The 27291-nt window shown below is 42.7% G+C and overlaps 2 protein-coding genes across 2 annotated transcripts; both read right to left on the bottom strand.

Annotated features, from left to right (window-relative positions):
• Nucleotides 1–16984: 16984 nt before the first annotated feature.
• On the bottom strand, nucleotides 16985–21300 carry LOC142665253 (olfactory receptor 5AS1-like). The gene is made up of 2 exons (XM_075844889.1): nucleotides 20391–21300; nucleotides 16985–17001 (listed from the first exon to the last, which is right to left on the bottom strand). The coding sequence occupies exons 1-2, from the start codon at nucleotides 21298–21300 to the stop codon at nucleotides 16985–16987; spliced, it is 927 nt and encodes a 308-aa protein (XP_075701004.1).
• A 4405-nt stretch (nucleotides 21301–25705) lies between these two features.
• LOC142665054 (olfactory receptor 5AP2-like) lies at nucleotides 25706–26641 on the bottom strand. The gene has a single exon (XM_075844593.1). The coding sequence runs from the start codon at nucleotides 26639–26641 to the stop codon at nucleotides 25706–25708; it is 936 nt and encodes a 311-aa protein (XP_075700708.1).
• Between the last annotated feature and the right edge of the window lie 650 nt (nucleotides 26642–27291).

The following is a 27291-nucleotide window of genomic DNA, read 5'->3' as shown; positions in this document are numbered from 1 at the left end:
TACACGTCTCAATATGTACCTAAATAGAGAAAAGGACGTCAATAGTAATGATGTGTGCGCTCCAGGGAACCCACCAGTGTCCATCGCCGGCCCCTACATGGACTTGTTTCAGGCACTTCACCCAAATAAGAATGGACCACGTGACAATACCAGGTGAAAAGTGATTTTTATGGATGATCGATCATCAGAGTGGTGATAGATTAGGAGATTATTGTACTACATTTCATTCATTTTATTGGAAAGTAACCGATCATATGCAACCCTTCCATCGGTGGCTGGGACAGGATACCATATGGTTTGTACTCAGGTACTACTCTATCTATCTATCTATCTATCTATCTATCTATCTATCTATCTATCTATCTATCTATCTATCTATCTATCTATCTATCTCCAGATATGATATGGCTTGTTCTCAGATACTATGACACGTTAGTGGGACAAACCATTAAAGAAGTAGCATGAGATTAAAGAGAAAAATGTTTGCTCCCCCCCCCCCCCCCCAGTAAAAGTGCAATCTTTTCAGAGGCATAGAGGTGCAGAGGTAGCAATTCCTCAGCCAAGTTACCAGCCATCCATCCCTGCTGTACAGTTTTCCAATAGGAAGATTGACAGAAAGTCCAGAAAACTCCCTTCAAAATATGCCAAGTATCTCCAATGCTGAGAACCTCCAGGGACCTCGTTTGTATACATTGATGTGACTTTCACTTTTATTAGCCGCCTAGTTTAGATTCTGTGGCCCTTTAAAAACATTTCTGAAGTAATAGCCGAAAAATCCCCAGATATTTAGTGCCAGGGATCGTTCACGCATTTCACTAATATTTCTTCATTTCACTTCCTCTCGGAGAATGTTGTCAGACAGTTGTAACATTACCAAGTCTGACTAGGCACAAACTCTTTCTTCTAGGGGAAGTCCATTTTTCCTGTGCCCCCCCTCGTCCTCTCGCTTTTAATATAAAACACATTGTGTGGGACATCACATGATTCTGCTGGTGACCTGCAGACATTTACAAAACTTCTAACCAGCCCAAAACACAGAAAATTGCGAGGAAATAGTCTATAAAGCTGGGTGGCATCCACTAATGGCAGCCAAGACAGCGCCCATGTCGCCCAGCTTTCCATGGAGCCTGAATGGAATATAAACCTGCACATTGGGGTCGGTAACTTATGTAAAGTCCCCCCCCCCCCCCCATTCTCCCATCATGCAAATAATTGTATTAAAGACATAAAACATGAGACGAACGTCAAAGGTCTGATGAGTTGCCCAACTCAAGTTTTGCCAAAGTTTGCGCAGGTAAAATCTACAGCGGATTACAGTAGCCGCCAAGTGGATGAGATTTTACCAATTTTTTCCCATGGAAATTGACTTGCGGTGCAAATTTTAAAATCTGCAGCACGTTGATTTCTGTTGCAGAAAGGGCATAGATTTGTTGTAAATTTCTCCCTGTAAATTAAATAGGGATGGAAAAATCGGCAATGAAATGCACAACTAATGTAATGTTGCAGATTTTGCTTTGGATTAAATGCGGATTCGCACCAAAATTCGCAGCTGCAGATTTCAAAACATTTGACTTTTTTTCTTTTCAGATTCTGCAGGAAAATCCGCAATGGCAAATCTGCATCAAATCCCTAAGATTTCCCTGCAGATTTGCTACAGAATTATTCGCAACTAATTATCTATCTATCTATCTATCTATCTATCTATCTATCTATCTATCTATCTATCTATCTATCTATCTATCTATCTATCTATCTATCTCATATCTATCTATCTATCTATCTATCTCATATCTATCTATCTATCTCATATCTATCTATCTATCTATCTATCTCATATCTATCTATCTATCTATCTATCTATCTATCTATCTATCTATCTATCTATCTATCTATCTATCTATCTATCTATCTCATATCTATCTATCTATCTATCTATCTATCTCATATCTATCTATCTATCTATCTATCTATCTATCTATCTATCTATCTATCTATCTATCTATCTATCTATCTATCTATCTATCTATCTATCTATCTATCTATCTATCTATCTATCTATCTAATATAAAACGTGTATGCAGGTGCAAGAATACCTTTGACTGCAAATATACAGCAGACAAAAAATGTCAACAGCACACTGAGAACATTAATGTAACCTAAACAGCTAAATATAAATAAATATGCATTACTGCTAAATCTACTTATAATAGGTAGGTTCTTAGCGCACATTTTGATCAAAAAGTGTTTGCCCACCTGCCACGACAAGGCGACCCCTGTGAGGTGGGGACCTACGCTGCACATACACCCGGAACTGGCACTAAGCCTACATATATCTGGGGATGGTAGGAACTAGCATTCAACTAATTAAAATCCCACCGGGCAGAATGGGAGGAGTGCAAGAACAAAAATGGAGGCAGTCACCAACCCCACATATAGGAATCACATAAACACAACAAAAGTATGAACAACACATTCCAACAAAATGACACAAAACGTGTATACAGGTGCAAGAACGCCTGTGACTGCAAATATACAGCACACAAAAAATGGTGACAGCACACTGCGAACACCAATGTAACCTAAACCACTAAATATAAATAAATATGCATTACTGCTAAATCTACTTATAATAGGGAGGTTCTTAGCGCACATTTTGATCAAAAAGTGTTTGCCCACCTGCCACGACAAGGCGACCTCCATTAGTTGATTGCTGGTTCCTACCATCCCCAGATATATATGTAGGCTTAGTCCCAGTTCCGGGTGTATGTGCAGAGTAGGTCTCCACCTATGGAGGTCGCCTTGTCGTGGCAGGTGGGCAAACACTTTTTGATCAAAATGTGCGCTAAGAACCTCCCTATTATAAGTAGATTTAGCAGTAATGCATATTTATTTATATTTAGTGGTTTAAGTGACATTAGTGTTCGCAGTGTGCGGTCGCCATTTTTTGTCATCTATCTATCTATCTATCTATCTATCTATCTATCTATCTATCTATATCTATTTTATCTTTCTTTTTCATATCTATATATCTATCTATTCCATATCTAAATATATAGCGCAGATCTACTATCCGGTTGCATATTTTGTATGAGTTATTTACTTGTTAGGGTATGTTCACATGCACTAATTACGGACGTAATTCGGGCGTTTTTGCCCCGAATTACGTCCGAAAATAGCGCCTCAATAGCGTTGACAAACATCTGCCCATTGAAAGCAATGGGCAGACGTTTGTCTGTTCACACGAGGCGTATATTTACGCGCCGCTGTCAAATGACGGCGCGTAAATAGACGCCCGCGTCAAAGAAGTGATCGGTCACTTCTTTGGCCGTAATTGGAGCCGCTATTCATTGACTCCAATGAATAGCAGCGCCAATTACGTCCGTAATGGACGCGGCGTTCAAGCGCCTGCACATGCCGTCACGGCTGAAATTACGGGGATGTTTTCAGGCGGAAACATCCCCGTAATTTCAGCCGTTACGGACGCTGTCGTGTGAACATACCCTTAGTGTCTTGCTCAAGAATATTTGATAACCCCGTATCTATCAGGTCCCATGAATGCTAATTCTATCTATCCTTTTGATCATATCTACCGGATTTAAACATGCATTTCATGGTCTAAACTTACATATAAACATAAGATTCCTTATTCCTCTGATTCATCCATGACTGAGTTCTCCATATTGGAATAATCATCACAGAGTCTCTGCAATGGCCGAGGCAAAATCACCAATCTAATAATCTGCCCCTTTAAATACTATAGTACAGTTGGCGTCTTTGGCTGGTGTTGTTTAATGGGGTTTAGGTCCTCCCAAGTCCATTAAATGTCTATGCTGCAGAACTCTCTTATTCCTCCTAATTGGAGTCTCTGCGGAATGACTTCTACTATCTCAAGATGATCTGATTTACTGCAATTATTCTTGTCTTTGAGTCCAACTTAATTTTACTGTCTGTGTTGTTTTATTTGAATTTGGGGACCTAATGGTCTGATGTTATTCATATATCAGGAAGATCATCGTGAGCAATGCTCAAGGTCGCATTAGTGCCACTCATAGTGCCCCATTTATTGTCAGCCCCAGTGCCCCAATCAAGGCCAGTAAGTGACAGTCCCAATGCAATATTAGGGCCAACCACTGTGCCGACATGAGTACCAGCCATAGTAATAACTCACCTGCTCATGGACTGCTCACACTCCCTGACACACAGGATGTTACATGTCAGCAGCCAGAGGGGGCTACTGGGCAGAAGAACAACAATGCCATCAAGTGACATCACTCAGTCTGTTCTCACAAGAAGGATGTAGCTGTCTTTTGACAACTGCATCAAATTGTCTGATGAGTGAGCTACTATTGATGAAATTGGGGAGGTGGGGCATTGTGTTGCGCTATCTAGGTAGGGAAGGCGCTAAACCATAAACCTCTGTATCGTGGGTTCATTGGATTGGAAATTGCTGGGAGGAGCAAATGCTTATGAAGCAAGCAATACTGCCATTTGCGCCACCCACTCCTTTCAGTACCTCAAAATAGCACCTAGGGTGGTAGTCACCCTATAGTCTTTTGGATTATCACATCTAGTGCTAGATCAGCAATAATGAAATAATTTTTTTCTTAAAAATGAACAACGTGATCTCACCAGAGGGAACCTTGCTTTGCGCTTTACTTCAGTGTCAGTCATATGTGTGTATGTGCGGAAATGGATAAAATTGAGACAGGATTTACGGCCGTGGGAAGAGTAGTGGTTTTCAGAGGTGTTACTTGAAGCTCTTTTGTCCCAAGTCGAAAACTGTGGCCTTCATTTATCATATGGAATTTATAGTACTGCTCTTCTGATATTGGGCTAAGGGACTTTAAAGGGGTTGTCCAGGCACGAACAATTGATGATCTATCCACAGGATAGGTCATCAGTATATAATCGGTGGGGGTCCGACTCACAGACCCTGCACTGATCAGCTGCTCCAACTGCCTCTGGGCACCGTATGTTATGCAGTGTATGCAGTATTCGGAGCCGGAAGCAGATGGCTCCATACACTGCACAGCGGCCGTGATGCAGAACAGCAACTCTGATCTTATTCACTTGAAAAGGAGCAGAGCTGAAGTACTGCAGCTCGGCCGCTATCCTGTGACCGAGGCCATCTGCTTCCGACATGGACATCGGGTGCCCGGAGGCAGCCGGAGTAGCTGATCGGTACAAGGTTTCCGGGTGTCGGACCCCCGCCAATCATATATTGATGACCTATCCTGTGGATAGGTCATCAGTTGTCTATGCCTGGACAACCCCTTTAAGGCCCCCCGCAGAATCCAGGACTTGGGTGCGACCTCAACCTCTGCACCCTTTTTATCTACGCTTCTGGTGGCTATTGTTTTATGAACCGTACTGGTCCATTTTTAATTTCACAATAACACATACAACATTGGTACAGCTTTCAGCCGCATCTAGGCTAGGGGCATAGCTATAGGGAGGGAAGACGCAACAGTCGCATTCGGGCCCTAGTACCTAAGGAGGCCCAAAGATTCCTCTGCCAAATAAGTAGAAACTAGTATTACAAATGGCACAAGTTGGATGGGGGCCAATATTGGGGCTCATAGAAGTTACTCCTGAATTCTCAGGTTTGAATTGGCGACATATTTTCCCAGATAGACTTTGAAAGTGAATGGTTTCACTTCCTGAGAATCCACGGTGGAGACATATTCTTACTTGCACAGTCATCATTACTGGATGTGTTATGTTCCCCTGTAGATTTTTTGCAGGGAATTTCCCTAATCCCCATTATCAGCTCATGTAAAAAAAAATTATTTAGATCTTAAGTTTAAAAGAAATTTCCCTTTGATTACACAGGAACATTTTAAGTGATTGTCATTGTTCAGCTTCCTTCCGGGCCACAAGCCAATGTACCACTCAGGACTGGAAGATTTACGGTTCATGTAAGATATCAACAAGCTGTAGGACTTTTCCTGGAAATCGTATCATTCGTTTTGTATTATTATGACATGAAAATGTTTACTTGTATTTACAAGAATGTGATCCTCGTATAAAAGCAACATATGGGGCAAATGACCAAAAAACACTCCAAAAATTCACTTTTCATGGTTTTGTATTTAGTCCTGATATTCTCAACCTTGATGGAAGTAATTCAATCATCTTATAGCTTAGGTAGGTCTTCTAGTTTTATATCTACCTTCCCCTTCACTTGAGAGTAATCTTATAGAAATTGCAACCTTCTAGACACCACAAATGGGCCAGAAATTTGTCCCCTTAACCCACAAAATAGCAGTTGCCACTTCTGAACAGTTTTTTTCCAAGCTGCTCCAGACTGGGTAGGATAGTATGTGGTTGGAAATAGTGGATGGGACTGCTTTGTGGGGGGCACATTATTTTTATTGGGGTTTTTAATGGGTCGCATGTATTCATTCTGTACATAAAGTGTAGTTTATGTCAACCAGCAGCCGATTGGTTAAAACTGTTAAAAACATTTCTTTATACCAGTTTTTATACATGAACGTAAGAGGTTTCCAAAAATTTCAGGTCACGCTGTGGAAGTATCTCGATATGCAAGGACAATGTATCAGAAGAGAAACCCCTGTGGCTGCTCTTGGGCCTGAGGAGATAGAAGTACCAGCGGAGGTTGTGCCCCAACTCGGGTTCCCATGGATCGTGGCCTAAGGTTGGATGGTGCCCTCTGCAGTATCTTCTGCCACCATATGGAGTAGCATATATAGTGCCCAAATAACTTAATCCTACGGAGTACTAACATACAATATAGTGCCTGATCACCACCACAATACGCCCAAATAACACTGGCAGGCAGTCGCCTTCATGACACAACCCAATCAATAAAATAAGGATTTAACTGTATCCCGTGTAGCCGCTTTTCCATAAGTGGCACCCCCTTCAGTAGGGACAAGTCATGCAGCCTGTGTGACCAGAAAGGTCACACACCCTAAAGGCCCTTATGGTGTGACCCTTCCTTTCTCCACAGGTTTTGCATTTAGCCAACAAAGAAGTGGTAGACCATCCTAGGATCTACTACACCAATCTCTACTACAATGGAAGGAAAGGAGGGTCGGGTCAATATTTTCTTATAGAGCCCCCTTTTCTCAATATACATCCCCATTGGTACCTCAAAAATGGTTTAAAAAAATCAGATAAATTATTTCTTATATCTGCAGTTCTTTTTAGATGTCATTTTGCTATAGTTTCTTCGGACCAGAGATCATGTTGGCCAGGAGCAGCGCTGTAACACGCTCAACCGGTTATATCTAATATTATTGATATTATGCATGGAAACGGGGCATAAAATCACTACTTGGGTCTGTTGATAGGATGACTCACCAAGAGGACTACTATAAAGTCTGAATGTCTAGTAATCGCTTCTCTTATTTCTAGGTTAGACAAGATGATGGCAAGTTGGAAAAATTCCAAATGCCTAATATTTAATATCTAAATCTGGAAGAAGTCAGAACACGTAATTAACGGCTTCCTATAGTAAATTCTTATTATTATTATCCTATTTTTGCGCTTAAGAACATAAAAATTGTACATATAGTTCCTATTGCAACTTTGAAGTTTGTCTTAAAGTTGTCTGTATTGTAAGGGTTTGTTCTTCTTTATTTATTCTGTGTGTAATGGGCAGACATTGTAGTGCCTCCATTGTTACAATAAACTGGAATTCCCCAAATATTAAGGTGTAGTTTGCAGCAAGCTGAAATGCGTTGGCTTTGATCTTCAAATAGTTTAACTGACCCATAGGATTTATGAAAATCACTTTCCATATGATCTTAATGAGGACCTGTCACTAGGTCATATAAGTTGAACTGGTTAACTGGCCTGAATAGTTCTCTGTCCCTGATTCCAGTGCTGTTTTTCTTTTTTTCCTGGACCCTCCTGTTCCTGAGGTAGGGCCCACTGTTGTGTTGGCTCCCTATCTGCTAATTTGCTGTAGTTGGCCAATAGGGTGGGGCTAACTCCCCTGCATCTGATGCTAACCAATCAACACGAGGCAGCTTGTGGGTAGTTCATGCCCTTTTGGCTAACTACAGCAAATTAGCATATAGGGAACCAACACAACAGTGGGCCATATCTCTAGAACGGGAGGGCCCAGGAAAAAAAAAAAACAACGCTGGAATCAGGGAGGCAGCGGTATTCAGGTAAAAAAAAAAACAGTTCAACTTAAATGATCGAGTATATGTATAACTTGGAGAAGAAAGATTGCACCGCACTCACCTCTTTCCAAAGGTGCTTTTATTTCAACAGCTAGAAGCGGGTACAACATGGGAGAAACGGACAAGACAACTGGCCTACGCCGTTTCACATCCTCCAGTCCTCTTGAGAAAGCGTCTGGAGGATGTGAAACGGCGTAGGCCAGTTGTCTTGTCTGTGTCTCCCGTGTTGTGCCCGCCTCTATCTGTTGAAATAAAAGCACCTTTGGAAAGAGGCGAGTGCCGTGCAATCTTTCTTCTCCAAGTTATATATCTGCCTACATCTCTCTAGTACGAGCACCATCGACGATTGGTGATGGTACCACAAGTCCCAGCGTATACGTGGTCCTGGAAAAGCCTAAAGTGAAGGTAGTGCCAACCATTTGTTTATTCTAATTTTTTTTTTAAGTTAAATGATCGAGTGACAGGTCCTCTTTAGGGAATATAGAACATGGTCATATTATCTAATATTAGTAAACAGCACCTGCAGATCTTCAGGCCTTTATAAAACACATGCTCGTACAGTGCGATTTCTAGGGATCTTTTTGGAACACATTTGTCCATACAGCACTATAGACTGTATTAGTTTATTATTATTATTATTATTTTCCTTTAAAAACCTTAACATTTATATATTAAATGGGGGGGGGGGGGGTACGACTTTAATTTTTGCCTAAGGGTAGGGGCGAAGTTGTAGAGATTGAGGTCGCAACGGAACCATGGTGCCTGAGGGGGTGCAAACCCCTCTGCCATATGAGAAAACACCAGTATTATAAAAGGCATAGTAGATGAGGGGTCGCGTAACAGATTTTGCATTGGAGCCTTGGATCTTTAATTTACACCTCTTCCTAAGGCCTCATTCATATGGCTCATTTATGATTCTTTCCAAAGTTCTATATACATTTGTTTCATCATATTTAATTTACAAAAACATTTCTTAAATCTGGCATCAATGAGACCTGATAGGTTCAGGATTATCAAATATTCAGAAATTTCAGAGGGTCATGTAAGATTTTATATATATATATATATATATACACACACGCACACACACACACACATGGGCAGGAAGGTGTTAAAAGCAGGATGCGCTGTTCAATTTGAATTATGTCTGAGAAATTGTACTCACTAATGCATTTGAAATATTTTAAAGCGCTCTCTAGTGGTAGAAGTATAGAATGCAGCAGTTTAAATTTTCTGCTTTGCAAAACACAAGTGACACGTTTCCTTTTTGGCACATAAATTATTTACTGGTAGATTATACAGAATGTTCACAATTCATTCCAAGAAAGAAAAAAACCAACATCTGTTTTTCTTAAAGGGTAACTATCATTTCCTTTTTTTATTTTTTTTAATAATGTATATAGGGCAGTCGATTTCAAGAAATAATGCAATATACTTTTATTAACCAATTCAGCCTCCCCTCATTGGAAAACTCTTCCAGAACGGCTGCCCCTGTCCTCAGCTACCGGAAGTTTCTAGGGAAAATTCATGTTCAGCGCCGTACACGCTGAATGTGGGACACTTCATGCTCCTGAAACCCGATGCACACAATGTCTCAGTGCGTTGGGTATTTCTAGAACAGACTGTTTCAGTCTGTTCCTAATAACCAGCCCCACTGATCTTATCTCCCTGCTTTCCCTGCCAGACACTTTTATAAATTGTAATGATAGGGAAACAGACAAGTGAGCCCTAATCTACCACTCAGTCCCTGCCTACTTGCAACGACCCGCCCTAGGCGACGGGGTACAACTGGGCGACGGTCCCTACACTCAATAAGTGCACAACAGACAATAGACAAGGAAACACAGAACAAAGGGAAACGGGGCAGTTGCCCACGGCAACACCGTCAGCAACAAGAGTAGTAAACGAGCCGAGTCAAACCAGGAGAGTACGAAGTGCCAAACGCAGAGCAGGAGAGTACTCAGTAAGCCAGGGTCAATACGAAGCAGGGACAAGTAGTTCAAGGAGCTGCAGCAGGGCCAGGAAACCAACAGAGAAGAATCACAAGCAAGGAGGAACAGGAAAGGCAGGTATAAATAGACAGAGGGCGGGAGCTAGCTCCGTCTGGCCAGGCTGTGATAGGCTCTCCCACTCCTAAGCCTGCCATCCTGAGTAGTGGAAGATGGAGTCAGTCTCACAGACATAGAATCAGGTGCAGACTGATTACCTATGGGCGTGGATACAGAAGCTGTGCATGGCAGATCCTTAACAGTACCCACCCCTTTTATGAGGGGCCACCGGACCCTTTCTAGATGGACCTGGTTTATTGGGGAAACGAAGGTGGAACCTCCTGACCAATACCCCAGCGTGAACATCCCGGGCGGGTACCCAAGTCCTCTCCTCAGGCCCGTATCCTCTCCAATGGACCAGGTACTGGAGGGAGCCTTGGACCATCTTGCTGTCCACAATCTTGGCCACCTCGAATTCTACCCCCTCAGGGGTGAGAACGGGGACAGGAGGTTTCCTCGAGGGAACCAAGGACGGGGAGAAGCGTTTAAGGAGGGAGGCATGAAACACGTCGTGTACTCGAAAAGATGGGGGCAACTCCAGTCGGAAGGAGACAGGATTGAGGACTTCAATGACCTTGTACGGCCCTATAAACCGGGGAGCAAACTTCTTGGACGGGACTTTAAGGCGCAAGTTCTTTGACGATAGCCACACCAGATCCCCGACCATAAACAAGGGGTTAGCAGAACGTCTTCGATCAGCCTGAGTTTTTTGTACGCTCTGGGACGCCTCTAGGTTCTTCTGAACCTGGGCCCAGACTGTGCACAATTACCCGATGAACGACCTCTACCTCGGGATTGTTGGAACTACCAGGTGAAACGAAGGAGAAACGTGGATTAAACCCAAAATTACAGAAAAAGGGGGAGACCCCTGACGAGTTACTGACCCGGTTATTAAGGGAAAATTCGGCGAGGGGAATGAATGAGACCCAATCATATTGACAGTCAGAGATAAAACACCTTAAATATTGTTCTAGAGACTGATTAGTCCTCTCGGTTTGGCCATTAGTTTCAGGATGGAAGGCAGAGGAGAAGGACAGATCAATCTCCAACTTTTTACAGAAGGCTCTCCAAAACAAAGAAACAAATTGTACCCCTCTGTCAGAAACAATATTGACAGGGAGCCCATGGAGACGCAGGATGTGTTTGGCAAACAAGGTAGCTAACGTCTTATAATTGGGTAGTTTTTTGAGGGGCACAAAGTGGCACATCTTACTAAAGCGGTCTACTACAACCCACACCACCGACTTGCCTTGAGATGGAGGCAAATCGGTGATAAAATCCATTGAGATACGGGTCCAAGGTCTCTGGGGAATGGGCAAAGAACGTAGTAAGCCTGCTGGTCGGGACCTGGGAGTCTTGGACCTAGCACAGACCTCACAAGCGGCGACGTAGGCCTTAACGTCTTTAGGCAACCCAGGCCACCAATAGTTTCTGGCAATGAAGTGCTTGGTACCCAGGATGCCTGGATGACCAGATAGTGCGGAGTCATGATTTTCCCTAAGTACCCTTAGCCGGAATTGCAGGGGAACAAACAGCTTGTTCTCAGGAAGGTTCCCGGGAGCTGAACCTTGATCAGCAGCAATTTCAGAGACTAAATCAGACTCAATAGAGGAAATGATTATACCTGGAGGCAAAATACAAGCAGGATCTTCCTCCGAAGGAGGGCTGGCCATGAAGGTACGCGACAGTGCATCGGCCTTAATATTTTTAGACCCAGCCCTATAGGTAACCAAAAAGTTGAATCTGGTAAAAAATAGCGCCCATCGAGCTTGTCTCGGGTTTAGCCTCCGGGCAGATTCTAGGAAAACCAGATTCTTGTGGTCGGTAAGGACCGTTACCTGGTGCCTAGCCCCCTCCAGGAAGTGGCGCCACTCTTCAAATGCCCATTTAATGGCTAAGAATTCCCGGTTGCCAATATCATAGTTACTCTCAGTGGGAGAAAACTTCCTGGAGAAGTAGGCACAGGGACGGAGATGGGTGAGGGACCTGGTACCCTGGGACAAGACAGCCCCCACTCACACCTCGGACGCGTCAACCTCCACGATAAATGGCTCCATTTGGTTGGGCTGAACCAACACCGGGGCCGAGATAAAGCACTTCTTAAGGACCTCAAAAGCCTGTACAGCCTCAGGAGGCCAGCGGAGGAGATCAGCACCCTTGCGAGTGAGGTCCGTAAGAGGCTTAGCGATGACCGAGAAGTTAGCAATAAATCTCCTGTAATAATTAGCGAACCCCAAGAAGCACTGTAACGCCTTCAGGGAGGCAGGTTGGACCCATTCCGCCACAGCCTGGACCTTGGCGGGGTCCATGCGGAATTCATGAGGAGTGAGGATTTGACCCAAAAATTGTATCTCCTGCACCCCAAACACACATTTTTCGGTCTTCGCAAACAGTTTGTTTTCCCGAAGGACCTGGAGCACCTTCCTGACATGCTCAATGTGGGAGGACCAGTCCTTGGAAAACACAAGTATGTCATCAAGGTACACTACAAGAAATACCCCCAGGTAATCTCTTAAAATCTCATTTATGAAATTCTGGAAGACCGCGGGAGCATTACACAACCCAAAGGGCATGACGAGGTATTCGAAATGACCTTCGGGCGTGTTAAACGCAGTCTTCCACTCATCCCCCTCTTTGATGCGGATAAGGTTATACGCCCCCCGTAGATCAAACTTAGAGAACCATTGGGCAGGGGGAACCTGATTAAAGAGATCAGGAATCAAAGGAAGTGGATACTGGTTCCTTACAGTGACCTTATTCAAGTTACGGTAGTCAATGCATGGCCTAAGACCACCATCCTTCTTCCCTACGAAGAAGAAGCCAGCACCTACCGGAGAAGTCAAATCCTGGATATACTCTCTCATGGCTTCACGTTCGGGACAAGAGAGATTAAATATCCTACCCTTAGGGAGCTTAGCTCCTGGTACCAAATTGATAGCGCAATCGTATTCTCTATGAGGAGGTAACACTTCGGAGGCCTCCTTAGAGAAAACATCAGCGAAGTCCTGAACAAACTCAGGTAGCGTGTTCACCTCCTCAGGGGGAGAAATAGAATTAACAGAAAAACATGACGTAAGCATTCATTACCCCATTTGGTAAGATCCCCAGTATTCCAGTCAAACGTGGGATTATGCAACTGCAACCAGGGAAGGCCTAAAACCAAATCGGACCATAATCCCTGAATCAACAGTACAGAGTAGGGATGCACGGTGCATCGAAACTTCGATACTGTTTCGATACTGTGCATCCCTAAACGGTTCGATACCGCTATTTCCTGTATTTCGATACTGAGCTGCGCAGCCGCACAGCTCAGTATAGTAATACATGAATGTATGGGAGCGCGGCTGCGGCTGTGTAATTCAGCCACAGCTCCGCTCCTGTGTAATTCAGCCACAGCCCCGCTCCTGAGTCATGATAAGTTTGCGGGGTCAGGATGATGTGATTCGGCCGGCGCTGCACTAATGAGCGGCGGCACTAGAGACAGAACATGGCGGGCGCACTGCAAAACACTCCCATGTTCTGTCTTCAGTGCCTGAACTGCCGCTCATTAGTGCAGCGCCGGCCGCACCTCCTCATGCTGACTGCGCGCGCACTTCCTGTCAGGAGCGGGGCAATGGCTGTATTACACAGCCGCAGCCCCGCTCTATAACGGCGGAGATCTGAGAAACCTCTCATCTCCGCCGTTATTCCCGTGAATGCTGCGATCACTGCTGACTGCAGCATTGAGGGGAAAGTGAGAAGGGGGGATGCCCCTGGATCGCGTCACAGGGAATTCCTGTGACGCGATCGAGGGACATACCATATATCGGCAGACAGTCCAGGGTCTATTGACGGACCCCAGGGCTGTCTTACCATATTTCATGTTGTTAGGACATACCCAAGTATGTCCTAACAACTGCCTGTGTGCTATTCGTCCACAGGCTAATGTACTGGCACATATCTGATATATGTCAGTACATTAAAGTTTAAAAATAAAGTAAAAACAAAGTATTGTTAAATTTAAAAAAAAATACACATTCACCTTTTTTACAATAAACATTAAAATAAGTCTCAATACATAAAATATTCACACATTCAGTGATGGCGCGCACAACAATTTTTTTGCATCATTTATGAGGTGTACGCTGTAAAAAAAGAAATAAACACGGCTTTCATTCACTTACTAATGTGAGGCGCAAGGTGCGATGAATTTAACCTCCATGTTCCTCACATTAATAGTAATTAACCCCATCATGTACCTCACACATTAACCCATTATGACTGAGAAACATGATGGGATTAATTACTATTAATGTGAGGTGCGTTCAAAATTCATCACACATCGCGCCTCACATCAGAAAACGGAAGAATTTTTTTTTTTTATTACTGTTGGCAAAAGTATCGAAATTGGTATCGAAATCGCAATACTAAACCAAGTATCGGTATCGAAGTCCAAATTCTGGTATCGTGACATCCCTAGTACAGAGTACTGCTCCAAATGCATGGAGCCAAAAAGGAGTTCAAAAACACGGCTATGCTGTGTAAAATAACCATTAGCAAGAGGAGTGGAGTCGATACCCACTACCGGGACAGGTTTAGGCAAATGAATCAAAGGCATAGCTAGAGACATAGCAAATTCCACAGACATGATATTAGCAGATGACCCTGAATCCACGAAGGCACGGCCGGTAGCAGACCTACCACCAAAAGAGACCTGAAAGGGAAGCAAGATTTTATTACGTTTCATATATACGGGAAATACCTGTGCGCCCAAGTGACCTCCCCGATGATCACTTAGGCGCGGAAGTTTTCCGGCTGCTTATTCTTACGCTTAGGACAGGTGTTCACTTGATGCTTGTCATCCCCACAATAGAAGCAGAGACCATTCTTCCTGCGGAACTCTCTACATTGTTGGGGGGACACGGAGGCCCCGAGTTGCATAGGTACCTCCGAGTCTTCCGTGGAAGAACGAAGCAACGGAACCTCGGGAGGCATCATGGGGGAGTCAGAGGAGAAAACACATAAACGTTCACGTTCACCGCTAAAGCCATAACCTGGTCTAGGGAGTCAGAAGAGGGATAGCTAACTAGCAGGTCTTTCAGGGCGTTCGACAGACCCAACCTAAACTGGCACCTTAAGGCAGTTACGCACCACTTCCTAAAGTCAGAGCAATACTCCTCAACAGGTCTCTTACCCTGACGTAAGGTCACCAGCTGACTCTCGGCAAAGGCAGTCCTGTCAGTCTCGTCATAAATGAGTCCGAGAGCAGAAAAGAAAAGATCAACGGAGGAAAGTTCAGGAGCCAAGGAGAAGGCCCATTCTTGGGGCCCTTCCTGGAGCCGGGACATAATTATACCCACCCGCTGGCTCTCAGAACCTGAGGAGTGGGGCTTTAAACGAAAATAGAGCCTAAAACTCTCCCGAAAGGAGAGAAAAGTCTTCCGGTCCCCTGAGAACCGGTCAGGCAACTTGAGGTGGGGTTCAAGAGGTGAGGTGAGGGGTACTACCATGGTAGCATCAGGCTGGTTGACCCTCTGAGCCAGGGCCTGGACCTGTAGGGAGAGACCCTGCATTTGCTGAACCAGGGTCTCAAGGGGGTCCATAGTGGTGTGAGGGACCAGGGTAGAGTAGGTATATGGGCTTGTGATTATGTAATGACAGGGATAGGGAAACAGACAAGTGAGCCCTAATCTACCCGCCACTCAGTCCCTGCCTACTTGCAACGACCCGCCCTAGGCGACGGGGTACAACTGGGCGACGGTCCCTACACTCAATAAGTGCACGACAGACAACAGACAAGGAAACACAGAACAAAGGGAAACGGGGCAGTTGCCCACGGCAACACCGTGAGCAACAAGAGTAGTAAACGAGCCGAGTCAAACCAGGAGAGTACGAGGTGCCAAACGCAGAGCAGGAGAGTAGTGAACAAGCCGAGTCAAACCAGGAGTGTACGAGGTACCAAACGCAGAGCAGAAGAGTAGTCAGTAAGCCAGGGTCAATACGAAGCAGGGACAAGTAGTTCAAGGAGCTGCAGCAGGGCCAGGAAACCAACAGAGAAGAATCACAAGCAAGGAGGAACAGGAAAGACAGGTATAAATAGACAGAGGGCGGGAGCTAGCTCCGTCTGGCCAGGCTGTGATAGGCTCTCCCACTCCTAAGCCTGCCATCCTGAGTGGTGGAAGATGGAGTCAGTCTCACAGACATAGAAGCAGGTGCAGACTGATTACCTATGGGCGTGGATACAGAAGCTGTGCCTGGCAGATCCTTAACATAAATGAGGGACGAGCAAGGAAATCCAGTCGGGGTTGTGCAACCCCCACCCTTTAGAGCCTAGGGAAATTTTATGATGGCGGCAATTATACAAGTTGTCTTTGGATAATCCGACGGATATTGTAGGGTAAAGCAAAGCAAAATAAATGACCAAAATCCTTTTTAAGGGTTTCATGACTGCCTGATAAACTTCATTCTTATTGTACCTTTCACATCCTCGTTCCTCATGCTGTAGATGATGGGGTTCAACATTGGAGTCACCGCGGTATATAGAATGGACACGGTCTTATCGGTCTCAGGAGAGTATGAAGATCGCGGTCTCAGATACATGAACATAATAGTCCCATAATAAAGAGACACAACCTTGAGGTGTGAGGCGCACGTGGAGAAAGCTTTATGTCTCCCCTGTGAAGAACGTATCTTCAAGATGGTGGAGATGATGTGTATATATGAAACTAGAGTCATCAGACACATTTGATGATGTGGTATATAAAGCAGCGGACAAGGGGGGCAACATCGTGATTTGGCCAATTAAACTTTATGAAAGGGAAGCATTCCGTCAGTTACGTGACAAGGAGACATATCAGAAGTTAACTTACAACCCAATTGGTTCTTTTTCAACTGAGCTGGAAAAAATCCTGAATACCGCTTTTGAAAAGGGGATTATTCCCAAAAAAGTGCTGGACGGTCTCACAGTACAATACCCAAAAATTCCCACCTTTTATCTTCTTCCTAAGATCCATAAAAATATAACGGACCCACCAGGTCGACCGATTGTGTCAGGGATTGGGGGACTGTGTGATCCAGTATGTAGGTTAATTGATTTCTACCTGAAACCTCTAGTAGAATGCCTACCGTCATATGTGAGAGATACTACCGAGGTACTCACAAGAATCGATGGAATATCCTTAGAGACGGATATGTTCCTAGTCACAGCGGATGTAGAGTCTCTGTTTGTCTTCAAGGACGTTTTTTATGTTCAAAAACAAGGCACTGCCATGGGGGCGGCGTGCGCGCCGTCATATGCCAACCTGTTTCTTGGATTTTGGGAGAGGCAGGTTGTGCATGGTGACGGCGCCCACGCCGCGGACCATGTGCAGTGCTGGCTGCGTTACATTGATGACGTGTTTATTATCTGGCAGGGCACAGAAACACAACTCACCAATTTCATGCAGGATTTGAACATCAATACCTGGAACTTAAAACTTACTTATGTCCTTGACAGACAGAAGGTAGATTTCTTGGATGTGTCAATCGAGGCAGATGAAGAGGGAAGACTACAGACCGACGTCTTTAGGAAAGAGACGTCGGTCAACTCCCTCCTACATGCTACATCAGCACACACCTATTCTACTGTTAAAGCTGTCTCGGTGGGTCAATTTTTGAGGATGAAGCGGATCTGCTCCTCAGATAGCAAATTTGAGAACCAAGCATAGGACTTAAAAGAACGATTCAGAGAGAGGGGCTACAGTCAGAGATGCATCAAAAAAGGATATAGTCGGGCCACGAAAATGGAACGAAAACAATTATTACATCCTGTGAAAACTAATAAGAAAGATGTGGCAAATAGCAAGATCAGGTTCATCTCCACCTATAATAATCAGTGGCAAACAATGAGAACCATTCTACAAAAACATTGGCCCATCTTGCAATTGAAACAGCTCTGACTGTAGCCCTACCACCAAATCCTCAGATGACGGCGAGGAGAAGTAAGAATCTCAAGGATATGTTAGTTAAAAGTCACTACATACCCAAACAACAAAACCCCTTTTCAACTAGAGGTCCCGTCCAAGGCTGTTTCCCATGTGGTGACTGTGTGGCGTGCCCCAATGTGTTACGTACAACATGTTTTGATTCAGTCAAAAATAAAAGACGGTTTAAAATTCTACAATACATCTCTTGCAGCACAACCCATGTTATCTATTATGCTACATGTGGATGTCCCAAGGTCTATGTAGGCCTAACTTCGAGGCAATTGAGAATTCGTGTTCGGGAACACGTACGGGATATATCTGCTGCAAAAGATATAGAAGATATAACAACCCTGAAAGCAATCCACAGTGGTGTTTTGACTCCTTTGTCCTCTAATTTTTGCAATCTAAAATAGGTCATAACTTGGTCAAAATTGATTGTTTTTCTAAATAAAAAAACACTGCTTTAATCTACATGACAACGCCGATCACATTATGTAGAAGATAAGGCACTTGTAATGTGGTGGCAGAGCATCTGTAAATAAAGAAGAAACGACTTGCACTACGTTGCCTGGCTCAGCTTGAGTGACACAAATGCACCCTTTAGAAGCTCCCTGCCTCTTTGCCCAAGTCAGGGTAATCTGTGGGTACTGCGAAGCCATTATTGCATTGGTACAGGCTAACATGGGGTGCAGAGTCTAAGGAATCCCCTGGTCTTCATCCTAAACCCCTGCAAGGGGGTATGGACTTTACAGCAAGGGGGTTCCCAGGTAGCAGACCCCAGGATTGTCCCGGCTGGGTCATATGTATACAGAAGCAGAAGATCAGCCGTATGCAGAGCTACGTACAAAGGAGCAAGAGATCAGCCATGGTCCGACTTATGCAGAGTTGAGTACACAGGACTGAGAGATCATATGTGGTCAAATGTATGCAGAGTTCAGTACACAGGAGAACACTAGTGGTTAAGCACAGGGAAGCTCGATTACTAGCATGACAGAATAATCAGACACAAGAAGTGTGAAGCTGTGGTTACATATATGGAAGAAAATACTGTGATTGGCCACCTAGCTGGTGAAATCCATAACTAATGACCAACAGTAGCAAAGACATGGCCGGAATAAAGCTAGAACAATGAGACCCTCTGCAGCAGAGCGGTCAAGGCTGCAAAGCAAGACTGGAGAGTCCAGAGTGCAAGTCCAAAAAGTTCAGACAGATTGGGGAGATTGGTCTGACAAACTAATTAATGTACTGTGGTTGTTAGGCAGTGTATACATAGCAACCAGTCTATTTACATGACTCAGTATTGTGCTTTTAGTAGAGAAGGGGTGGCAGCATAGAAACAGTCAACCCATTTTGTTCCCCATCTCAGCCTACAGTATTATTGAAGCTGCTGGGTAGATCAGATCTACTAACGTTTTGGTGATTATGGTAATATAGTGAAACCTCTTCACCTATTTGAGAAGACCACCCCTGATCTAGACCAACATATAATTTTTTTCCTATGACAGATTCTCTACATATTCTATGTGTATGGGCCCACTTCATTTAGAGGACGTTAGGAGACCAGTTTTTACAGGAATTGTGGGGTTTTACGCTATTTGCTTGAGTTTACCAACATTGCATAGACTAGGTATTGTGCCCCTATACCCGATACCTAGTACGGTTATGAAAATACAAGTATGATAGTCTTTTATATATACTCTACACAGTATCTGAAATAATATCCACGGTATCGGAAATGAATGGAGACAAGCATCAACATATACAGGGAGACCTGTTGGAGATGACCACCCAAAATTGAAAAGGGTCTGCTAGATAAGTGATCCTCTGAAAGAAGAGTGTTAAAGTCTATTTATACCCTTGAAAACATTTTTGTATTACTTCATCAGTGTGTTTGGTGAAAATTTCTAATAACTTTTTATTCAAAATTATTTTAACTTTTTGAGATATAGCTGCTTGGTATCCTGTATCTAGATCTGAGACTTGAATCCGTCAGGTCAGCCGGACTGACGGGCTCAGTGACAGCGGGTCCTGCGTGTCTCTGACATGCAGGATCTAGCAGTTATCGATCACATCTCAGTTCTTAGGAGCAGCTGATCGGTGCGGGGATGGGGTGTCGGACCCCCACGATCATATACTGATGACCTATCCTGTGGATAGGTCTCGAGTTGTCCGTGTGTGGACAAACCCTTTAATACTGCACAGTAAGTTTCCTAAGAAATTGACAATTTACTTCCAAATGAGTTTCTTTTTTACGGCTCCTTTGACATCTTTATTCCTCATACTGTAGATGATGGGATTCAACATTGGAGTCACTGCTGTGTAGAAAATGGACACAGTCTTGTCTGTTTCTGGTAAGCTGGTGGCTCTGGGACGCAGATACATAAACATGATAGTCCCATAATATAATGTCACAACCGTTAGGTGGGAGGCGCATGTGGAGAAAGCTTTATGTCTCCCGTGTGAGGAACGAATTTTCAAGATGGTGGAGATGATGTGGATATATGAAATTAGAGTCAAGAAGAAAGAACACATGGCTATGATCCCAGCTGAGATATACATTGCAATCTCATTGAGCCAAATATCCTTACAAGACAATCGAAGGAATGGAGGCATCTCACAGAAGAAGTGGTTGACTTGGTGGGATCTACAATAGGGCAATTGGAAGGTGAGGACCACATGAATGGCCGAGTTCATGAAGCAAACACACCATGATCCAGCAGCTAAAGCAGTACACAGTTTCTTGTTCATGATGGTGTTATAATGCAATGGTCTACAAATGGCAGCAAATCTATCATAGGCCATGACGGCAAGAATAAAGCACTCTGTTGAACCTAGTGCTAAGGAGAAATACATCTGGGCTGCACATCCCAACAGGGAAATACTTCTGTCCTTGGCAAGAGTGTTGACTAAAATTTTTGGAACTATTGCAGTAGAAAAGCAGATGTCAATAAAAGAAAGATTACATAGGAAAAAGTACATAGGCGTCTGTAAGGTTGGATTAATTCTCACCAAAATGATGAGGAGAAGATTTCCTGATAATGTGATCATGTACATTACCAAAACAACAATGAAGCAGGCTACCTTAAGGTATCGGACATCTGACAGCCCGCAAAGGATGAAGACGCTTGGATATGTTAAATTGGAAACTTCCATAACATCTAAATGTTTCTAGAGTAGTCGAGAAGATCATTAAAATCATCAAAGTTTCAAGGTTGGAAAACCTTCAAAACATTCACATATGAGTTGTAGAACCTCGGTCTATACTTCATATACATCAAAGTGGTCACCTGGAATTGGGATCTTCAATACCTAATATTTAATCCCTCACCGTTACCTTTTGTAACATTTTAACAAGTTTTAGTCGAATCAAACTGAGTGACGATAAACAAACAAACTGAACATAAAACGAAAAAACTAAAATTTCACTATTTTTACAATTTTCCTACATTTTTTTAAATTAAAATTACGTTTCCCTATAAGAAATACCAATCGGTAAATTGTACAAACAAATTGGAATAATTGAATATTCACTAATATTATTTCAGTATATAAAAATTATAAGTGACCATTTAAATCATGTAAACAAGAAAAATATCTGCTACAGCCAGTCCATACCAATGACCTTCAGCAAGGTCAATGGGGCAAGCGGAAATATTATCTACAGCCTATGGACAAGAGGGGCACTGTTTCTGGGGAAAAAAAGCTGAACCCTTTTTTCTAATCTTTGGTCTTCATCTAAAATATACTGTAGTATATCTAGTCATGTAAACTGTACTATAATAAGTTTTATTAATAAATTTTAACTTATTTATTCAGAATTACATAAATAAAAATATAATTTAAAAAAAATGCTTTGTTACATTTTGCCTTCCTTTTATAATTTTGGTGTTAACCTACCCGAAGACCATCTGCTTATAAGTCCACCAAGCAACTGAGCTTGCTCTCGATGAAGACAGTGTATATTAAACACTCACATGAGCGTACTAAATATTAGGTAACATAAATAGCTTCCCTCTTTATGTAATTAAGTGGTTGGAGAATTGATACAATGCTCGAAGCTCAATCCCAATTATAGGTCTCCTGACAACCACTTATTTTCTATCTGTCTTCAACATGTTCAAAAAATTTATGAAAGTCTAAAAACTGTTCGGTAATTTCTAAGGCTACGTTCTCACCCGGAGTCAAAAACGGCTGAAAATTATTAAGCTGTTTTCAGAGAAAACAGCCTCTGATTTTCAGCCGTTTTTGAAACTGAAAATGTTTTTTCAGCCGTTTTTTTGGAGCCGTTTTTGGAGCTGTTTTTCTATTGACACAATGAAAAACAAATCCAAAAACAGCTGAAGAAGTGACATGCTCCTTTTTACCGGGCGTTTTCTTACGAGCCAGTTTTTAAAACTGCGGCATAAAAAAAATGCCCCGTCTGAACGAAACAAAGTTTTTCCCATTGAATTCAATGGGCAGATGTTTGTAGCCGTTCAGCTACCGGTTTTTAAAATGAACATACCCAAAGTGTCAATATTTTTTGGTGCTAAGGTATTAAAAATGAAACGCCAAAGTCAGGCATTGTATGGGGTCAACCGTTTTGTCATGTGATGACTGTGAGATAGGAGTCTATTGTATCAGTACCTCATGGATGCTACTTGGTTATTGTGAGTAGAAAAGCTTTCTCATGAGTATTGGTGCTGCCCACCAAATACGAAATCCTTCCCATATCTCCAAATCCTTCCCAAATCTCAAAATTCTTCCCATATTTCAAGTTAGGGGACACATTGTGGAATGTTTAGTCTTATTTGTATGATTTTCTCTGGTCTTATTTTTATGATTTTTTGGAAAGAGAATCTATTATGGTTAAATCTATTATGGTCAAAACAGTATTCTGTATGGAAACAAATTGTCCCATGATGCAGAAGTACTAGCACATGTCATCAATTCAGTACACCTGCAGACCAGGTATACAAAATGATCCACCTTTTTAAGAGTAAGTTATACTGAAAGACCAACATCTCACATGAATAATAGTGTTCGAGTGAAATAAATTCAAATGATGGGCTTAAATGGGTCTCAACTGGTTAACCCATTTCCAGAATCCCTATTAGGGCACATGGACATCATAGAGTAGGGTCCCGGCTTGATAGGCACCTCTATAAGCCTGTGTGGAGAGAAGCTAGAAGGAGTGGATACCACGTTGAAAGGTTCTTCGGCACCCAATAATTTTATTGAATTGATCATGACCGATCCAAAGGAAAATAGTGGCTATGCTAAGCTGATATTGCCAGGGCTTATAGAAAGCAGACCTCTGTCGATCTTCATTCTATGAAGGGGTTGTCCAGTTGGGACTATTCCTTTAACCCCTTAATGACCAGGCCATATTGCGCGTTAATGAGCAAGGATTATTTTTTGTTTTTTCACTGTTGCATTCTAGGAGTCGTAACATTTTTTTTAATTCTGCCGACATAGCCGTATAAGGGCTTGTTTTTTTGCGGGACGAGTTGTATTTTTCAATTGCATAATTTTTGGGTGCATATAATATAGTGATTAACTTTTATTAACTTTAATTTAGGAAAGAATTGAAAATAAACGGCTATTCCAGCATTGTTTTTCACGTTATAAATTTACGCCATTTACTATGCGGCATAAATAACATGTTACCTTTATCCTATGGGTCGGCACGATTATGGGGATACCAAATATGTAGAGGTTTTATGTTTTCCTACGTTTGCAAAACAAAAACCCTTTTTTCCAAAAAAATTACTTGTTTTTGCATCACCACATTCCGTAACTTTTTTTTTTCCGTCGATGTAGCCATACGTGGGCTCGTTTTTTGCCGGACAAGGTGTCGTTTTTATTTGTAGTATTTTAGGGTACATAGTACTTATTGATTAGCTTTTGTTTTATTTTTTATAGTGGGAATGGGAGAAAAAAAGGAATTTTGGCATTGTTTTTTGCGTTTTTTTTGGACACCGTTCACCTGACGGTTTAATGAATGTGTTAACTTTATTGTTTGAGTCATTATGATCGCGGTGATAACATATACAGTTCTAGCAGGAGCCTGGCTGTGTATAACAGCTGTGCTCCTGCTGCTGATCACGTGGGTACACTGGCAGTGCCCACACGATCAAAACGACAGATATAGCCGTCACTATGCGGGAACAAACACCTGCTTGCGACGGAGATATCCGTCGCTCGTCGTTAAGGGGTTAAAGTTGTAGGTAGCTATCATAAAACTGTTTACAAATAACAAGGATGTAGTGTATCTCCTGGAAATGACTTGAGGATATTGCTTGAGAATGTTTAGAAATTATAGATGTCTGCAGATTTTGTTATGATCACCATTTCCTTCTAACTTTTCATGTTCTAGAGAAACTTGTGTGTCTCCAGTGGTTGGGAACCTACAACTACCTGCATGCAATCAGATCATGTTGGGAGTCGTAGTTTCACGGCAGCTAGAGAGACGCAGGTTGGAAACCACAGTTCTAGTGAGAACATCCCAGCTGTATACACGGAGAATAAAAGAGAAAAGTCCATTGAATTTACAAGTACATGTAGTTAGAGGATATAAAAACAGTTTAGTCCTATTCAGTTAGTCCATGGCTGTACTACACAGGACTCATCCACGGGCACTACCAATCGACATGGGTGTAGACAGGGGTCATCAATTGAAAATGGATCTACATAAGGGGTTTGTGTTCGTATGATTGGCTTGCCTAAAGACCAATGATCTAATAATACAAACCTGTATGCTGATATTACCAGTTGCGGACGAATACATGTGGCCAGGCCATGGCCCAACATATATCTCCGATGAAAGGCCCAAACGTATCCCACTGCATAGCATATAGTGGGATACGTCGTCCGGGGACTGACCCTGGGAAAACTCCTAAAGTCACTGCCCATATAGGGACGGTGACATCAGGAGCTTTAGCAGGGCCGGAGTCCCTGGGCAGAGCATCTAATAGCGCTCTGCCCAGGGACTTCGGTGCTGTGGAAGCTCCTGACGTCACTGTCCATATATGGACAGTGACGTCAGGAGCTTTCCTAGTGCTGGAGTCCGTATATGGACAGTGACGTCAGAAGCTTTGCAAAGCCGAACAGGGCGAAAAGCAGAACAGGGCGTCGGCAACGCACTGGCCGGGAATTCTGGCTCTGGAGAAGACCCTGACAACGCTGTCCATATATGTAAACATATATAAAAAAAAAGGTATATGGACGTATAACAGCTTGATGGAGGCCAAAAAGACACTCTTTTGGTCTCCATCGGGATAATGGAACACTATAGACACGTTTCCTGAAGTACATGATAACCATAGGACAATAACGTGATGTGAATGGGGCCTAAGTCTCTCAAGGTTCTAAGTTTCTCCGTGTTTACAGGAAGACTCATTTAAGCAATGCACCCAAACATAAAAACAGTAGGTCCATTTACCAGTTCTTGGTCAAATGACACAACCTATATTCCTTCCATCAAGGATCAACATTTCTAGAACCTTCTCACCTTAAATCAACAACTAAGTATGAGAGCTCCTAAATTTGAATGTTTTATGATATCTGCTAAAAAAATTTAGAGAGTTAATTTTCTAGTCAAACTATTTTTTATGGTCCTTTTTACATCCTTATTTCTCACACTGTAGATAAAAGGGTTTAACATAGGAGTTACAACTGTATAAAGAATTGATATAGTCTTGTCTGTTTCAGGAAAAAAAGCAGAGCGAGGTCGTAGATACATGAACATGATAGTCCCATAGTAGAAGGTGACAACAGTGAGGTGGGAAGCACATGTGGAGAATGCCTTTTGCCTCCCGTGAGAAGTCTGGATCTTCAAGATGGTGGAGATAATATGGATGTATGAAATTAGAGTTAAGAAGAAAGACATCATAACAAGGATACCTGCAGAAACGTACATCGCTGCTTCATTGAGTCTTGTATCCCTGCAAGATATTTGTAAGAATGGAGGTATCTCGCAAAAGAAGTGGCCGATATGGTGGGACTTGCAGTAGGGCAGTTGGAATGTAATAAACACATGGATAGAGGAGTTCATGAAACACGCCATCCATGATCCTACTGCTAGAATGATGCACAATCTCTTGTTCATGATGGTGTTGTAGTGAAGCGGCTTACAGATGGCAGCAAATCGATCATAGGCCATGACCGCAAGTATTATACACTCTGTTGCCCCTAAGGCCAGAGAGAAGTACATCTGAAATGCACATCCCATAAAGGAAATACTTCTATCTTTGGCAAGAGTATTTATCAAGAGTTTGGGAACGATGGTGGATGAGAAGCAGATGTCAATGAAAGAGAGATTACTCAAGAAAAAGTACATAGGTGTCTGTAAAGTTGTGTTAATCCTCACCACAATGATCAGTAGAAGATTTCCTGACAATGTTATTATATACATCGCCAAAAACATAAGGAAAAAAATAACCTGGAGGTAAGGAACATCTGATAGTCCAAGAAGGATGAACATGCCGGGAGATGTGCTGTTTGTAGGGTCCATAACATTTGCCTGCTAATTGCTAATGAAGAATATAGAAAGGTTCAGGTAACATTGTCTTTTTCTATTGTCTTCCAAAACGAAAACACATAATATCCTTAAGAAAACAAGATTCTATCATGGGATAGACTTTGTATTTTCAGGTCATCTATAAGATGCATCAACAAATACAAGTTAGTAGATGCAGATAAACTCACTTAATGGCCTACTATAATTTATGGTATGTAGTATTCGAATCTGTGGCCTCTCGGTCAACTAGATGTGTCAAGAGAACTCATCTACTGGCTCCTTCTGGCTGCTGAGGCTCATAAAAAAAATTGCTTGGGTATTACCCAGGCTTCCCTTAATCAGATACTACAATGAAATGGCTGAAGAGGAAAGGCAACGACTTGTCTGAAGGGGACAACTCAAGAAAATTGAGTAATTGGGGTGATCACTACGTATAAATATATCAATGGACAGTGCAACAAGCGCAGATTCTCTAGATCTAGAGGAAAGACATTTTCACCATCTGCATTGGAAGGATTTTTTTCTGTAAGAGCAGTGAGAATATCGACCTCTATTCCACTGGAACTTGTGACGATTAATTCATTAAATTGATTTAAAATGGATTTGGGTACCTCTCTTTTTCAGACATAATATGACAAGTTATA

The sequence above is a fragment of the Rhinoderma darwinii genome, chromosome 12 (assembly GCF_050947455.1).
Source record: "Rhinoderma darwinii isolate aRhiDar2 chromosome 12, aRhiDar2.hap1, whole genome shotgun sequence".
Lineage (NCBI taxonomy): Eukaryota > Metazoa > Chordata > Amphibia > Anura > Rhinodermatidae > Rhinoderma > Rhinoderma darwinii.
Note: the sequence above shows the minus strand (reverse complement) of the source record. Positions and strands in the feature narration are given on the sequence as shown.

What these genes read in the sequence shown, in the direction of transcription:
- LOC142665253 (XM_075844889.1), bottom strand. Translation starts at nt 21,300, where the DNA reads ATGGAAGTTTCCAATTTAACATATCCAAGCGTCTTCATCCTTTGCGGG.
- LOC142665054 (XM_075844593.1), bottom strand. Translation starts at nt 26,641, where the DNA reads ATGGACCCTACAAACAGCACATCTCCCGGCATGTTCATCCTTCTTGGA.